General features: G+C 33.3%; 1 protein-coding gene across 2 annotated transcripts; it reads right to left on the bottom strand.

The window, feature by feature from the left end:
- Positions 1–511: 511 nt before the first annotated feature.
- LOC134252677 (uncharacterized) lies at positions 512–16,501 on the bottom strand. Of its 2 annotated transcripts, XM_062735166.1 has the most exons (9): positions 16,307–16,501; positions 12,233–12,393; positions 11,117–11,293; positions 9,795–9,953; positions 8,501–8,690; positions 5,049–5,140; positions 4,824–4,934; positions 1,949–1,984; positions 512–1,038 (listed from the first exon to the last, which is right to left on the bottom strand). In XM_062735166.1, exons 1-9 carry the CDS (start codon positions 16,446–16,448, stop codon positions 811–813), a joined length of 1,296 nt encoding a protein of 431 aa, XP_062591150.1. In that variant the 5' UTR covers positions 16,449–16,501; the 3' UTR covers positions 512–810. The 2 variants fall into 2 exon arrangements, with proteins under 2 accessions (XP_062591150.1, XP_062591151.1); XM_062735167.1 differs by lacking the exon at positions 1,949–1,984.
- Positions 16,502–17,564: the final 1,063 nt, after the last annotated feature.

The raw sequence follows: 17,564 nt of genomic DNA, 5'->3' as shown, positions 1-17,564 counted from the left end.
TCATTTCAATATGTGCAACATCTGCAAAGAAAATACATGGAAACTGCAAATTATTAGAATTTTTCCAAGTCCATGGGGCATAACTCTGTACCCAAAAACAAAACTTGACTTGGATGTTTTTGGGATAAATCTGTATACTAAATTTCATTTCAATATGTTCTGTTGAGTTGATTTAGAGATGTACTGACAAAAAAGTTGAAGAACAGAATGAAAGAGGACAAACATTTTACCGTAGTTCAATATTATATACTACTGATAAATTTTAATTTTGGCATCATAACTCCCAGGGGAAAATCTTGCAAAGATGCACATTTACATGTCCTTATTAATTATAAAGTACATGCATCTAACATGTCTTTATTAACTATAAAGTTTCTTGAAATTCTATTTAACAGTTTCAGAAGATTTACGATTATAAAAACATGACTGACTGATAGACGGGTCAAAAACATTGTATGGGGTCTGCTGAAATAGCCAATTGAAAAACACAAACAATTGTACTATTCTCTTGAGTTTTATTTTCAACTGTCTTAAAAATTAAATTCAACTACATTAAATAACAAAACAGGTACATATATAGAAGTCAGAGGTCTGAAAAAATATTTAAAAATATAAATGTCCAATTAGACTGCACTGATGATAATCAAAATCTCAAAGATCACAGAAATAGGGTAAGTCAATGAATGAAAAAACATGTATGATTGTTAGGAGCTCCAAGATACTGGAAATAGCATCCATTGTCATATACATTTGGCAGTTTAGCATATGTAGCTAACTGGTCCTAAGAACACTATACATCCACCCTTGTCATCATGAAGATCTGGAAATCACAAGCTCCTGGTAAGTACGGTACAGTCCAGCTACGTACTTGCAGAGACCATGTGGTACGTCGGAGGGGAAAAGACATACCTCATTTTCAGATGAGCAGAGAGCGGACACTTTTGGAAGCTTGTGCTTAGCCTTGGTTTGCAACGGAATGTACTTTTGAACATCAACATTTTCTGCTATATCCCTGAATTGAATGACTTTCTTTGGGTCCTGTTATAAGTAAAAAGTATGGAATGTACTGAAAATAAGCCATAAATCAATGATGATTATTACGGGTACATGAATGAAGAATGTTATTTCACTAATATCTTTTATATTTACATAAGAACTTAAAACGTAGTGTTAGTAAAATAAGAACTTGTTAATTAGTTCTAATGACACATTCCATGAATATCTATATACCGGTACTTCTTGTAAAATATACCAATATATTTTAATTTATCATTGTGATTTCTAAACTATTTTTTCTAAATGTCATCAAAAAATATAAACACCAAAAACTGAGACATCCACATTTTAAGTTGTAGTATGTTCAATTGGATTATGGGTTGTAACATCCTTTGGTATCTTGTCTAAATTTTTACAATGTACTTTAACTTTTTGCTCAATAAAATTGCACTTTTTCCACTACAAGATCTTGGAAAAATTATATACCGGGTATTATTGAGGAATGTGTCTGACTTTTGAAAAACACTGTAAATAAAAATTAAAAACAAAGGTAATCAAAGATTACAGAGCTCACCTCAAGCAAAATCATAGGCAAAGTCCTGTTAATGTTATGCATGTACTAATAATTAAAAATCTAGTAGTGCAAGTTTGGCTAAGATAGGGCTTATAGTTACTTAAAAATGAGAAAAAAAAACTTCAGCCTGATCATTCTTTGCTTGAAAATGCAGCATCTGAAACCTAGATGGTAAAATAGAACATACTAAAAGCATCATACATGCATATCTGATCAAAATAAGATAAAGTACTTGAAAAAGAATCTGCTTCATAAACTTTAACCTGCGACGCAGACATCATAACCAATGCTGAAGGAATTACATAAACTCCCAAAATTTTGCTGAGGTGAGCTCATAAAAACACCAATGCGTAAAAGTGAATTCAACTCCTTCTTTACCAGAAGAGATCTGTAAGCCTTTTTAAGAAGGATCCACTGTACAAAAATCAATGAAAGTTGTTCCAATGTTGGTCAAATTTTATACAAGATTTTTGTGTGTAATAGGAAGATATCTGGAATACAGAGGGTGGACCTTTTATGATAACTGTGTTTTAAGGTCCGACATATTCCCTTTTCAATTTTTAATGCTACAGTGTGAAGTATGAAGGCTCTAAAAACATCTGTTATTAAGTTATGGCCAAGGTTAAAATGTGGTAATTTTTTGTAAAAGTGGGTCAAAATTAAAGGTCACGATGTCATATCTGGTGGTACCCAAAGAAAGGTCATGTCATTAGGGTTCGGCTGCAAGCCTTAAGGGTAGGGTTAGGGCTAGAACTAGGGTTAAAGTTCCCCTTTTATTTCTGTTTTATCTATGGTACAGATATTTTAGATGATTCAACAGCTTCAAGGAATTAGAATGTGGCATATTTTATCATTCACATCAGTATATACTCTGCATTATTCAGAGCATTCAAAAGTTAGCATAATCTTCCTATTCAACTTATAAGCATAATAATAAATTTATGAATCTATAGTTATAAAAAAAAGGCAAGTATGGGTAAAAATCATGGATTAGTTAACAAAAAGCAGATGAAGGGCTGCTTAAATATATTCTTGCTAAAATAAGTACTGTTCAACTAAATACAAGTACAAAGAAGCTCACTTCAAACACCACATGCACCTGAGGATACTTCCATTTAAATATGTCTAATAATCATGACTATGCTAATCTTCAGAGAAGACAGCTAGTGTTTAAAATTTGTACTTTGCTGTTTTTATGATTTGTAATTTTTTTCCTGTATATTCCTTTGCAACACTTTGATTGCAAAATGTGGTCCCAACCTACCCCTAGGGGAGGACCAGATGAATTGATCACATCTTAATCTACAGGAACTTTTAAAAGTTGTTTCCTTATTAATATGACTAACCATGGCTTTGTTGTGCTTGAAAATAAAAAAAAAATGTATGTTCCTTTGTCAAACTTAGTTTCTTATTGGAGCCCCATCTACTCCTACAAGTAAGAGCCTCGGTTAACGTCCCTACGTATTTCGTACCATTCGTAAATATACAAAGACTTATTTCTTAATAAAACAATTTTTTCCACTTGGGGTTTCAGCGGCGAGAATTTTTACAATGGATGCTAGAGGTTACCCGACGCCAAGTCAAAAGTACATGTATCTCGCCGTGAACCTCTAGCATGCTGGAGTAGAGCCCCATCATACCCACCCTATCCCCAGGGATCATGTTCTGAACAATGTACAAGCTATGGTATTGCAGGAAACTTGCACCAAAGTTTAATCTTTTCTGGTTCTTAGGTTCTTGGGAAGATTTATAAAGTTTTTTGTCTACATACTTAACTTTAGAAGGGGCATGATTCAATCCATTTATAATCTGGACAACCTCAGGAAGTTTTCACTTTTGTTTCATCTTTACTGGTCTAGTGGTTCTTAAGAAGAAGATTTTTAGAGATTTTTCCAATATATTTCAAAGTGAAACTTTGATCCCCTTTTGTGGCCCAACCCTACCAAAATGAGAAAGCTGTATGGTTAAAACCTATACTATCTAAGGAACAAAATTTCTGATCCAGTGGCTCAATCCTAGAAAATTTTCTTATGACCTCACTCTATTTTACCTCTTGTTGATTCCCTCCTCTTGAAAGAGGGTTGGCCCTTATTCTATCATGTCAAATTCCCCTTCAGCCAAGGATGCTATATACCATCTTTATTTAAAATTGGCCCAATGGTTCTTGAGAAGAAGTTGAAAATGTGAAAAGTTAACAGACTTACAGATGTACATGTATAGCTGCAGAACTGTAGCTCTCCGAAAAAAAATATGACAGACCGGAGAGATACAGTGTCACCCATTGAAAGAACTGTACATTTATTGCGCACAAAAAAGTGCACTGTTTCTCACTTTATTTCTCCATGTTATTAAACTGTCATCTGAAAATATTACTGGTACTAACTGTGTGTTCCTAACAGATTATTTCACTTATTCCACAACAAAACATTCCTTATAATTGTTGTTAATAGTTCTCCTGGCCCTAAAATTAAGATCATCGAAAATTTTGTCCATTCATACTGCCATTTTGGTTTGCAAGATAATTCGGTCCAAAACGCTTCAAGCAAAAGTAAGGAATTTTTTTCAGTCTATCTTTTTTTACGATTCATCATTGAGGCAAGAATTTGTAAGAATTAATCCAGAACTATGTACTTTTTTTGTGTGCAATAAATATACACATTGGGTGGCATTGTAGCTCTCCAGTCTGTCAATATATTTTTTTTTCCAGAGAGCTACAGTTCTGCAGCTAAAACTTGTACACGACTTTGGGTGAAAGCTAGGGGTCTTAGGGCATACTCTCTGGTCATGAACTTTTACACAGAAGTTATTGACTGGTGTTGTAGAACAAATCATCCCCCATAGCAAAGCACAAGCTTCAATTTTTTTTGTAAAGAACTCTTTGTTTCAAAGTAATATAATCATGCCAGCAGTCTGACTGTTTGATATGTAAAGGGATTTAAATAAAGATGATTTTTGAAGATGGCACTAATTTTAATGGTTTATTGGCCTCATCCTCAGGGTCTTTGGGAGACAAAGATCATGAAAGTCAAAATTTTGTATCCATTTTACATACACACATCACACACCAAAATGCACTGAAATAAACTTAGGCCAGAGAAGCTGAAAATGATGAAAAGTTCATGATTGGGCTACGGTGGGAAAACATTACACCATGCAGGTAAAAACAGAGAGCAACGGGTCAAATGAGTGACTCAATTGACCTTAAATTGAACCACAATTTTTTGTATACTGCCTATATCCCTTGCCTCATTACCTTTTTCATGCAATCTCTTGTTATAGTAGACTGATGAAGATCAACGATGAATTTCTTCTGTATTGGATATGTATCATCAATGTACTTGCATACTGCTGGAATTATTCGTTCCTAAAATATGCATCGTAAAATAACTGTTGATTCTGTGGCATTGAGCATATAAAACAAAATATATTTTCAAAATTGTGAAGACCACTTATAAAATTTTTTTTTAATGTATCTTACTGGAGGTGCTGATATGTTGACTGCCATATCACGAACATTGACACGCTTGGCATCAAGGAAGTCTGTATGATAATTCTGAGCATCTTTTTCATCTAAAATGTTTTATTAAGAAACATGCAGTAATATCTTGTTTGATGCACAGAAAAGCCAACAGGATTATAAGTCTACATGCTATGACATCTCCATTTAAAGCACACAATTCTTGACTTTGAAGAAAAAAATCACGATAAACAAATCAAAAATCTTCAGTGCCAATTGCTTTGGCCATGCAACCAAAAAAAAAAATTCTCATTATTAACAGCTTCATAATACATGAGGAAAAATCCATCCTTGTCATTAAAAAATCAAATTACATGACTGTAGAAAAGAGCTAACATCAAAGATTTTGCTATAACAAAGGCAGTATGCTGTACATTTTATTATTTCTGAAAGGATTTTAATTGCCAATTCTCTTCACATTATCCTGAACTTTATATTCTTTGAAGATTCACAGATTACTATGAATACAGTTTCTTATTAATGTTGTACTACATGAAAATAGAAATCTCCATTTAGCATCTTTGCAAGAATGTTAGCAATTAATTAATGAACAAGAGGCCCAAAATTTTTTTACAAAAAATATAACACATTCTTTACAAATTTCCCCCTTGTTATACTTAATGCATACCCTACCCCACTGATCATAATTAAGACATTTTGAAATCTACACTACCCCATGATCCTTCCATGGGCACATATGTTTCAGATTTTTTGGCCCAGTGGTTCCTGAGAAGAAGATTTTTCCTATATATTTCTATGTAAAACTTTATTCCCTATAATGGCCCCGAAAATTCCCCCGGGGGTTCATGAACATTGAATTTATAATTGCTACCCAGAATGCTTCCACATAAGTTTCATTTTCTGGCCCAGTGGTTCATTGAAAAGAAGATTTTCAAAGATTTTTCCTATATATTTCTATGTAAAACTTTGATTCCCCATGTGGCCCCGCCCCCGATGATTTGAACAATTTAGAATCTACATTATACCAGTGTGTTCCACATAAGTTTCAGCTTTTCTGGTCCAGTGGTTCTTGAGAAGAAGATTTTCAAAGATTTTTCCTATATATTTCTATGAAAAACTTTGATTCCCCATTGTGGCCCTGCCCTTCCCCCGGGGGTCATGATTTGAACAATTTAGAATCTACACTACCCCAGGATGCTTCCACATAAGTTTCAGCTTTTCTGGCCCAGTGGTTCTTGAAAAGAAGATTTTCAAAGATTTTTCCTATATATTTCTATGTAAAACTTTGATTATTGTGGCCTTGCCTTTTAGTAGACACATGTATTTCTAATTTAGATGAAGAAACTATACCAGATGCTTCCACAAAAAAACTTTTCTGGCCCAGTGGTTCCTGAAAGAGCTAAGATTTTTCCTATATATTTCTATGTAAAACTTTTTCTTACAGCTTCCCCCGGGGGTCAATTATTACTTTTTGTATTACACACCCCAGAATGCTTCCACATTTTTTTCAGCTTTTCTGGCCCAGTGTTTAGTGAAATTTTCAAAGATTTTTCCTATATATTTCTATCTAAAACTTTGATTCCCCATTGTGGCCCCGCCCTTCCATGATTTGAACAATTAAAGCACACTTAAAATTTCATATAACAGCTTTTTGTGGTTCTTGAAATAAGATTTTCAAACTTTTTCCTATATATTTCTATCTAAAACTTTGATTCCCCATTGTGGCCCTGCCCTTCCATATATATGTGAACAATCTTCTACACTATACCTTTATGCTTAAAATAAAATTTTCTGGCTCTTTTCTAAACCAGATTTTCAAAGATTTTTCCTATATATTTCTATGTAAAACTTTGATTCCCCATTGTGGCTTTTATTTTAACAATTTAGATACACATACATGTATAAAAAATTTCAGCTTTTTGGCCCAGTGGTTCTTAAAGTGATTAAAGATTTTTCCTATATATTTCTATATAAAACTTTTTCCCCATTGTGACCCCTTATATGTGCATATAACAATTACCAAATATACACTACCCCAAGATGACTGTGTCCACATTTCTTACATGTGCCCAGTGGTTCTTGAGAAGAAGATTTTTTAATCCCATATATTTGCCTTTGCTTTAGATCTCCCCTTGCGATATGTCCATCATTTTAACAATTTTCTTCCCCTTCACCCAAGGATGCTTTGTACCAATTTTCAACACACTCTGCATACCAGTGGTTTTGAGAGGAAGAAAATGTGAAAAGTTTACAGACTGCACTTAACAGTAAAATGTACTGCACATACACAGAAAAGCTCACTTGAGCCTTATAAAAATTTTATTACAAAAAATATAACAAATTCTTTACAAATTAAGTTAGTAAATACATGTATAGTAAACATATGTTGAATTTCTTCAGTATTTTATTTACAAGGTGTAATTGAAAGTTCTGGCAATCCAGTTATACCGATTTCATGTTTCTACAGATCTTATATACCGGTAAATGGGGAAATTGAAAATTCTGAACATTGATTTATAATAGCTAACCAGTTTTATATTTTTAGTTTCATTGAAAATACAAGAAAAGAAAGAATTATAGCATTACAAAAGATTCTTATGTTGCAGATGACTCATAAAACGATGTCATAATCCAGTGTGTTCAGTATAGTCAAGTGGAAAACAGTCTTTTTTGACCTTAAAAAAGATACCATAATAGTGGAAAACAGTGGATACCAGTACTGAGATTGTAAAGGGCATCTATGAAGACCTCTCAACTAATCCAAAACATTTTTTTATGTTTGACTTCTTACTGCTATGAAAATAAGGGTCTCTGTTTGGAAACCCAAAGACTCACACTGAGTTATACACGTACATTATATCTACATTGCCTTAATTAGTAGACACATTTCTAATTTAGAGGAAGAAATAGGAGACAGATTTTTTAAAAAAAAAACTTTTCCAAGACTTTGAAAGAGCTAAGGATCATTGCCAATTAATTTGCATTTATGTACACTGTTTCTTACAGCTGTCAATTATTACTTTTTGTATTATTACTTTTTTATGGCAGCAACTTCTTTGACTCATTGTTTAGTGCAAATTTCAAAAAAAAGTTGCCATCTTAAACTTCAAACTTTCAGACTGCCATGAAACTAAAGCATCCTTAAAATTTTTAATAACAGTTTTGTCTGATGTAAGTAAATTTCATCTAAACTTGCATTAATGTCTGCTAACATTATACTAAGACAATCTTTACCTTTCATCCTTTACTTTTAAAATAAAATTTTCTTCTCTTTCTAAATTAAACTATCAAAATCATAACTTATTTACTGATAATACACTTAATTTCTTAATTATTTTAAAGATAACAGTACATGTATCAAAATATTGCTTTTTGTTAATTTAAGTGTTCGCATTTTATCAAACAATTTTCTGAAATTTTCAAAAGCCCCTTATATGTGCATATACACTTACCAAATATGAAGAAGATGACTGTGTCCACATTTCTTACATGTGGAATTTCTAGGTTTGAGAAGAATTCACATACTTTATCCCATATATCTTCTTTTGCTTTAGAAGATACATCCATCGATACAAGCTTTTCTCTTTTCGAGAAATACTCTGTGAATATTTCAACACACTCTGCATACAAACGAGCTCTTTTCTGTTGAAGAAAAAAATTACAGACTGCACTTAACAGTAAAATGCTACTGCACATACACAGGTACACTTTCTGTTCTATAGGGTACTATCATCATACTTGTTAATCATAGGCAATAGTAGAGGATTAATGCATATACAGGTGAACTTCTGTATCTCAAACTCTGTTTTCTCAAATACCATGGATATATAAGTGATGTGCAAGTCCCAACCACTCATTCTTTAAGTATTTTACCCTCAATATCTCAAACCCTCAGATAGCTCAATTTTTTTTCTCAGCCCCATCAGGTTCGAGATATTGAAATTTGACTGTATATGTAGCATAAAGCTTTAATTTGGCTGTGCATGTTCTTCCATTTTTCTCAAACAATAATTTTCAGAACATAACGAAGGAAAACCACACTTCAGTACATAAAATATTATGGAAAATTGTGTTTAAAGAAAACAATATTCCTATGAACAATCAGTATAAACTATAATATGCATGGTTCTTTAATTCTGTATACTGTACCGCTAGTCTCCCAGTATTACCTCCTACTAATTCTACATTCTGTATATTCTATATACTGTATCACTATAAGTCTCCCAGTTCTACATTCTATAAATTCTATATACTGTACCGCTAAAGTCTCCCAGTATCCGCCTCCTACTACCATTAATTCTGTATTCTATAAATTCTGTACACTGTACTGCTAGTCTCCCAGTATCCGCCTCCTACTATAAATTCTATATACTACGGCTATTCTCCCAGTACCTACCTCCTACTATAAATTCTGTACACTATACCGCTAGTCTCCCAGTACCTGCCTCCTACTATAAATTCTATATACTGCGGCTATTCTCCCAGTACCTACAGTGGAGCCTCATTTATCCGGATGCTTTGGTTCCTAGTCAATTTGTCCAGATATGTGAAGCTCACAGTATTCTGAATTACCAGTCATTCAATAACTTTAAAAAATTCTGTATACTCACTATACTGTACCGCTATAGTCTCCCAGTACCCGCCTCCTACTAATTCTATATTCTATAAATTCTATATACTGTACCGCTAGTCTCCCAGTATTCTCCTCCTACTAATTCTATATTCTATAAATTCTGTATACTGTACCGCTAGTCTCCCAGTATCAGCCTCATCCGATTGTTTGGGTTGACCTGCTGGAGTATTTTTTTCCTTCTCCTCTGCAACAGTTACTGGAACAGCACACTGAGGGGCCATGATATTCTTTTTGTTTGTAACAGTGAAATTGATTGCAAATGAGATCGGAAACTACAACAGAAGAAAAATACAGTTTTTTTTCCAAAAAATGTTTTTTCTTCATGATGATTGAACTTTCACATCTTTAGTAAAATTCAAAATACATACAGATCACTGTCTTTATTCCTTAATGAAAAAAATTGATTTAACACAACTGCAATACTACCATAGTAATCAAAATTATTAATTTAACTGCATGATTTATCTGCGATTCATTCTATATTCTAATGATTGATAAACTTCAGTATTTTATATTGTCAAATGAAGTCAATAGCCAGAAGGGCCTCAATGCCATCCAAAATAAAAACTATTTTGAAAGTTCTTTATAACTTAAAACATTGTAAACAAAACATAACTAGGTTATGGGGCCTTATGCTGTGGTTCTAATAGAACAGGGTCCAACTTAATCAGTAACCTGATCATTTTGTTGTAAATGTTACTTAAAAAATTACCAGGTAATGCATTTCTTTTCGCTAAGTAAAAAGTAAAAGATTTAATCTAATTATAAATCAATATCTTTACACTGCTTTTTCTAGCATTTTGGGGGGCTTTGTTTTTTTTAAATTCATCTACAGCAGTGCAACTTGCAATAAATTTACAATGTTTTTGTAAGAATAGACTAAAAAATTCCAACACTTTGTTTACCTTCTAAATACTCAGAAGCAAAGAGGATTTTACAAGAAATGATGCAAAAGTTTGACTGCTTGTTGTCCACGAGTGGAGAAGATATTTAAAAATTGCATTCTGATGGTTTTGGCCCCAGGGGGACAGAGACCATGAAATTCACAATTTATGATTAATTGATTTTGCCACTGAGCAGTGGGGGATCTTTATTATGCCAACACCTGCCTGACACAGGGCCTAGGTTTTTAAGGTCTCATCCATAGGACCTGCAACTTTCACTTCAAAGTGCCGAGCACATGGCGAAGGAACAGTTGCTACCCATTTTTTATCACTCAGGTTAGTCTTGGCCGAGATTTGAACTCACGACCTCCCAATCATGAAGCGAGCGCTCTACCAACTGAGCTACCTTGAACGGTTCTGACAGATTGCAAAAGTTAGGTCACCTAGCTGAGTGACTCGGATGACTTTAATATTGTTACAAGTTCATGTATATTAAGCTATAATCAAGAGTTAGTTAAACTCATTTAGATTGGCCTTAATTTCATACTTGCCTTATTTTCAAAAATCTTAAAATCATTTTCACACTCCTTTGCATTTCTAAATGGTGCCATTAGAAATTTCAGGTTTGGCATGAAGTCCCAAAGAAAGCAGTTGTTCTTCCCTTCTTTCTCTATCTTGTTGCATACTTGATTGAATACCCATTGCAGTCGTAACAGTTCTGGTTGAGTCTGCAATGAATTTATGGTTACTGTACACCAACTATTATTCCTGTCATCTTTTATTCACGATTCTTTAATTTGAAATCAATCCACGACCATTAATTTCGCAACTGAGGAAACATTCTCTACAAATCCTTCAGGAAAATGAATGGTTTGCAGCAATTATAAATATTCACAAGTTAGAGTAGGCCGTGGAACTCACAGATATTTCTTGCATGCGAATAAAAGTTGGTTTACAGTATACTATACATCTTACTTTACATATATTACAGTAACATAAAATGTTAAAGAATTTCATACAATTGATACATTTTTACCCTATAATCAGTAGAACCCTACATTAAACTAGATCCCTTGACCCAAGGATTATTTATAATTACATAATTTTCAAGTGGCACTGGTTTAGAGATCAGAATGTTATTAAAATTTTGAATATTTTTCATACATTACGGATATACAAAACAGATTTTGACCCTTGCTCATAATGAAAATACATATTTTAAATCATATTACATATACCCGGTACATTACTTGCTTTCAGCTCAGGTGAGGAAAGGAGGAGGGGAAAGGGAGGCAACAACTTTTTTAATGAATACTTTCAACATTATAAATAAGAATGAAGTTTTATATTTTTTGGTTTGGTGGTTCTTGAGATAATTTTTTAAATGTGTCATTAAATTTATTTTTTGACAAATTCTTAATTACATATCTCTTGAATTAGGGATCAAGCTGAAATTTCCTTCACCCAATGATACTTTATAACAAGATTAGTTGAAACTCTAGTTTATTGTTTCTTGAAAAATCAACAATATTTAAGTGTTATTAAATATATATTCAGTCTGAATCTGATTTAGAGAGATTATAATTTGAGTATGGTCAATTTTGATCGTTGGTTGGATTATATAATACAAATCATTTTATTTATTGCTAGCCCCATTTCAACTTTACCTTTATCAGAGCTGCAATATCCTCTGTTCTCTTGCTGGAAGTCGGGTCATCTAACTTCTTAGACAACTCTTCAATAAGAACTGTTTCTGTGCTTATCAATTTCAAACCATACACATGTGAGACATCATCAAGAAGCTTCCCTTTTCTGCTTCCGGGTCCTCCTGTATAAAAGGATGTATAAATTAAAAAAGTTTTATCAGATACAATTTTGCATTGGTGACTTAATTTTTTAAATGTTATATAGGTATATTCAGTTGTTATAGCAGTACCGTATATACCCGCCTAAAAGTCGCTTTTTTTTTGTTAGTTAATCTTTGGTCCAAAACTCTTAGTCAGACATAGGCAAGTTATAAAAAAGTAGGAATTTTATGTGGTCAATCCCTCTTATATAAGCTTAAAAAATACAACCAACTTAAAGGCAGACTGACTTATAGGCGAGTATATACAGTAATCAAATTCTTGACATATTCTAATGTAAGAGGGCAAGTGCACTTCAGCACTAGAGAATAGGTCCCTTTTCACTGTCGTTTTTATCCAGATCATATTACTAAATTGTTTTGTTTTCTTAACAGTTAAATATTGGTGGATATTTCTAATTTAAATTTATGTTAAACATCACCTAAATCAGCATGGATCTTAAAGAATTTATCAAAACTTAAGTAATCACTGAGATGTTCTTGTCATTGACAAATGTGTGCTTGAAATCCATTTGAACATACATACAAACAAGAGGCCCATGGGCCACATCGCTCACCCGAGCATTGTGGCTAGGAAAAAGTAGAAATTGGTTTACTATTGAAAAGTTTAAATCCAAAAGTTTGGCCCCGCCCTACCCCCAGGGGTCATGATTTGAACAAACTTGAATCTACACTACCTGAGAATGCATCCATATAAATATGAGCAATTATGGCTTTGCTATTCTTGAGAAGAAGATTTTTAAAGAGTTTTCCTATATATTTCTATATAAAACTTTGGTTGGCCATTGTGGCCCCGCCCTACCCCCGGGGGTCATGATTTGAATAAACTTGAATCTACACTACCTGGGGATGCTTCCATATAAATATTAGCAATTATGGCCTTTGCTGTTCTTAAGAAGAAGATTTTTAAAGAATTTTCCTATATATTTCTATATAAAACTTTGGTCGGCCAATGTGGCCCCGCCCTACCCCCGGGGACCATGATTTGAACAAACTTGAATCTACACTACCTGGGGATGCTTCCATATAAATATGAGCAATTATGGCTTTGCTGTTCTTAAGAAGATTTTTAAAGAATTTTCCTATATATTTTTATATAAAACTTTGGTCGGCCATTGTGGCCCCGCCCTACCCCCGGGGGTCTTGATTTGAAAACTTGAATCTACACTACCTGGGGATGCTTCTATATATAAATATGAGCAATTATGCTTTTCTGTTCTTGAGAAGAAGATTTTTAAAGAATTTTTCTATATAAAACTTTGGTCGGCCATTGTGGCCCCGCCCTACCCCCGGGGGACATGATTTGAACAAACTTAAATCTACACTACCTGAGGATGTTTCCCCATAAGTTTCATCTCTCCTGGCACAGTGGTTCTTGAGAAGAAGATTTTTTAAAACATACCACCAAATTTTCACTAATTCTCAATTATCTCCCCTTGAATGAGGGCGTGGCCCTTTATTTGAACAAACTTGAATCCCCTTCACTCAAGGATGCTTTGTGGCAAGTTTGGTTGAAATTGGCCCAGCGGTTCTTGAGAAGAAGTCGAAAATGTGAAAAGTTTACAGACAGACAGACGGACGCCGGACAAAATGTGATCAGAAAAGCTCACTTGAGCCTTCGGCTCAGGTGAGCTAAAAATGTGTTCATAACTTTGTGTACTCTTTATTCAAAAAGCATTATCTTAAAATCCCACAAAAATTTATGATCAAGTGGTTTCAATAACTACAACCCAAGCAAACTTCTAGACAAGGGGTGGATTTTTTAAATAAAGCAGTAGACAGGAGAGCAGTGGATGGGAGATGAAGTAAAAATTTGGTAGACTTCCATTTAAGCCTGGAAAGGGACCCATCACATGTGCATACTGCTGGAAAACGGCCCAATGTAATATAGTGTGATGCCCCATGCAGCTCATCCCACAAATATTCTGTAAAATGCAACTTGGACTTAACATTTACCAGTTCATTGTTACACAACAGACAAACCAATCTAATTTTGATGATGTTGATAGTTCACAGAATAATAAAATCGTAACTATACTGACATTCCCCTGGCAAAGAATAGAAACATTTCCTAGCTCCCACATGATTGATAAAGTTTTGTCAAGTCATTTTGGACTGCTGACTATATTGCATGAAAATATGTCTTATACAAGAAAATGTTACCTTATGATGTACCAGTAATACCTGATCAACACTGTCTACATATCTTGGATCAATTTGTAAGTTGGCACTAAAGAAGGTGCTTTTTGGTTTTCATAGAACTTTTCTAAATAGCTTGCCTCATTACAAAGATTTACATGTACTGCATATGATAACATTATAACATCCTATATCATGTATATGTAACTTAAATGTGAAAATTAATAATCAACAATCTCATTCATGCAGTATTTTTTCCCATGGCAATATTAATGGCCTCAAGCAGAGCTTCCAAAGGGAAGATTAAAGACAAGAGATATTTTACAAAAATAAAAGGACGTACCTTGTGGTCGTTGTGGAAGTGATTAATTACATGCACATTAAAAATTTTGGGTGGTACTTCATGTATATAAATTATTTTAGCTGGAGGAAAATTCTACATATATAATGGTATTGGCAATTTTTGAAAGGCCTGTCTAAATTATTTTCACTCAAAGTCTAGATTTCAAATGACTTCATCACTTCATGAGAAATTGGGCCATTGGCCTCACCTGTTCTTTGACCTTTCAAGACACTGTCCATGGACTTCCTTATAAACAAATGGTAAAGCAGTAGACTTAACTTAACTTGTTCCAAATGAAATCAAATATAAAGATGGGAAGTATATATATTTGAAATGGAATAAATTAAATTTGCAATATTTCTCAATATAGTATCTTTTTCCCCTGTGAAGAAAGATAATATTAATCATAAAATATTTGCAGAGATACCGTAAAGGACCAAAAAGACTTAATATAAATTTTTAAAATAATTTTTTTGCACACATTCACTATTTTAAGTTCCAAGGTGAAAATACCAAGTCTAGAGTCTTAGTGAATTCTCTGATACATCTGTGAGCAGATTTAGTTTAATGCATTGATCCTTAAAAACAAAATATACAGAGTATGCTCATTATAAAAGCTTAGAATTTTAAAGGATGTGTTTAATGATAGGGCTTAGATATAAATGTATATAACATTAATGAACTGAGTTGAAAATAAACCTAAGAAACTTAATTTTCTTCATTAACAAAATAATATTGTTAATAAAGGTAATCTTCAGAATGGTGAATTATTGATTTTTTCCTTCAGAAAACTTCAATCATATCAAAGTAACATTTGCATCATAGTGTTGTTCAAACAACCTTTGATTTTTAAGCTTGTTTAAAAGGAGAGTTTACAAAGCATATTGACTGACAAACCTTTAGTCCACAAAGTGGACAATTTAAATACAATGAAAGAAAGGAAATCTTCAATATGAACATACCCCTCTACTATATACATGTTCAGATTGTTTGGTTTAGCTGTGTGTTATGGAAAATACTGTTATGTGACTATAGAAAATATACTTGAAGATTTTCCATTAGTCAATTAGTTTTTATATCTTTCAAGAATATGACAAGCATCATTAATTGAACATCCATGAACACAGTTTAAATGATTCTGCTGCAATTTATTAATGAGGTATCAATAAATGTCTAAACAACACGATTGTATTATGTATTATAAATTTGAGAAACAATATAATAACACATATAAAAAAATGAAGCTTTTAGGTGATCCCAGATTAATTCTTAAAGGAAATAGAGTATGTGCTTAATTAAAGAATTGTAAAATTTAAAATTGAATTCCTTATTTTTAGGGCCTACAAACCATAACATCATAAACATGTGAACCTAGCAGCGCATGTATGCACTCACCAAACACTACGATTACTTGCGGTTTTGTTGGCAGAACCTTCACATCTTTTCCTACGTGAAGATGAATGGTTATTTTGTCTCTTTTATGTAACACTAATCCTGTAGGACTATCACTTTCTAGCGAACTGCCACCACATCCCATTTTTCATGTCATTCGGAACAACAACACTCTTGTCGACTGCTACACATACATATTGCGCATGCTCAAATTGATTTCAGCATCCGCAGGAATGCAAATGCAGGATCCGTGCACGTTACAGAATCCGGATGCCAATCATTTTATGCAGAATTAGATCCGTAAAAAAATAATCTCAGTTACTCGCAAAACATTGGCGAAAAGAAAATTAACTGTCACTGAAACCTTTACCGCTTAATCATTTCATTGAAAAAATCGTCATACACTGAAAAAGTAGTTAACGAGAGAACATTGATCAACGCGATCTCATCAATAAATCCTATCATTTAAATTTATTGTAATATTATGGAAACATTAGTCCACTGGAAATAACAAAAGGAGAGGAAATGCTTCCTTCGTCTACCGGTTAGCCACACATGACAGGCCCGTAAAGGGGGGGGGGGGGGGCACAGCCATTCATTTTCAGTTGGAGGGCACTATCAACTATTAAAAAAAAGGGGGTCATCAGACGTTTTTATTGAGGGAACACAAGCATACAGCAAAATAGTATTATATATATCAGCAGAATTATTGGGGGAGGGAGCATGTTTTCTCTATTCATATAGTGGTTATATTTTGAGGGGATAGAGATATAAAGGATGACTGTAGCCACTCTGGGGTAGGTTGGGAAATACGTCAGTATCTTTAAGGATTCTGAACGATCACACACTTTAAATTCTATATTTAAATGCAAGTCCACTTAGTTAACAGTTCCTTTTAATAAAGCTTTAAAATCTAAATCGATAAACATTAAAAGGGGATATATTTTAATTAAAAACAAATCATAAATATACTTCCAATGTTTTGAGATAGAATCTAATGCCAGAATTTCACGAAAATATAAATGCATCATACATAGTTTGCCACTGTCCAACTCATGTATATCATATAATGAATATCATGTTGCAAATTTTGAATTATCTCCACCTATGGTAGTTAAAAATTTGTTGTAAATTTTGCATTTACCCCCCCCCCCCCCCCCCCGTAAATTCAAAATTTACGACACGATACTTGGGATTTTTACCAAGATTCTATTCTGCAGTAAATTATCACTAATATTTATTTTATTAATTGTGTATTATA

The sequence above is a fragment of the Saccostrea cucullata genome, unplaced genomic scaffold (genome assembly GCF_032062105.1).
Source record: "Saccostrea cucullata isolate Sc308-1 unplaced genomic scaffold, CSIRO_AGI_Scuc_v1 ctg99, whole genome shotgun sequence".
Classification (NCBI taxonomy): Eukaryota; Metazoa; Mollusca; class Bivalvia; order Ostreida; family Ostreidae; genus Saccostrea; species Saccostrea cuccullata.
Note: the sequence above shows the minus strand (reverse complement) of the source record. Positions and strands in the feature narration are given on the sequence as shown.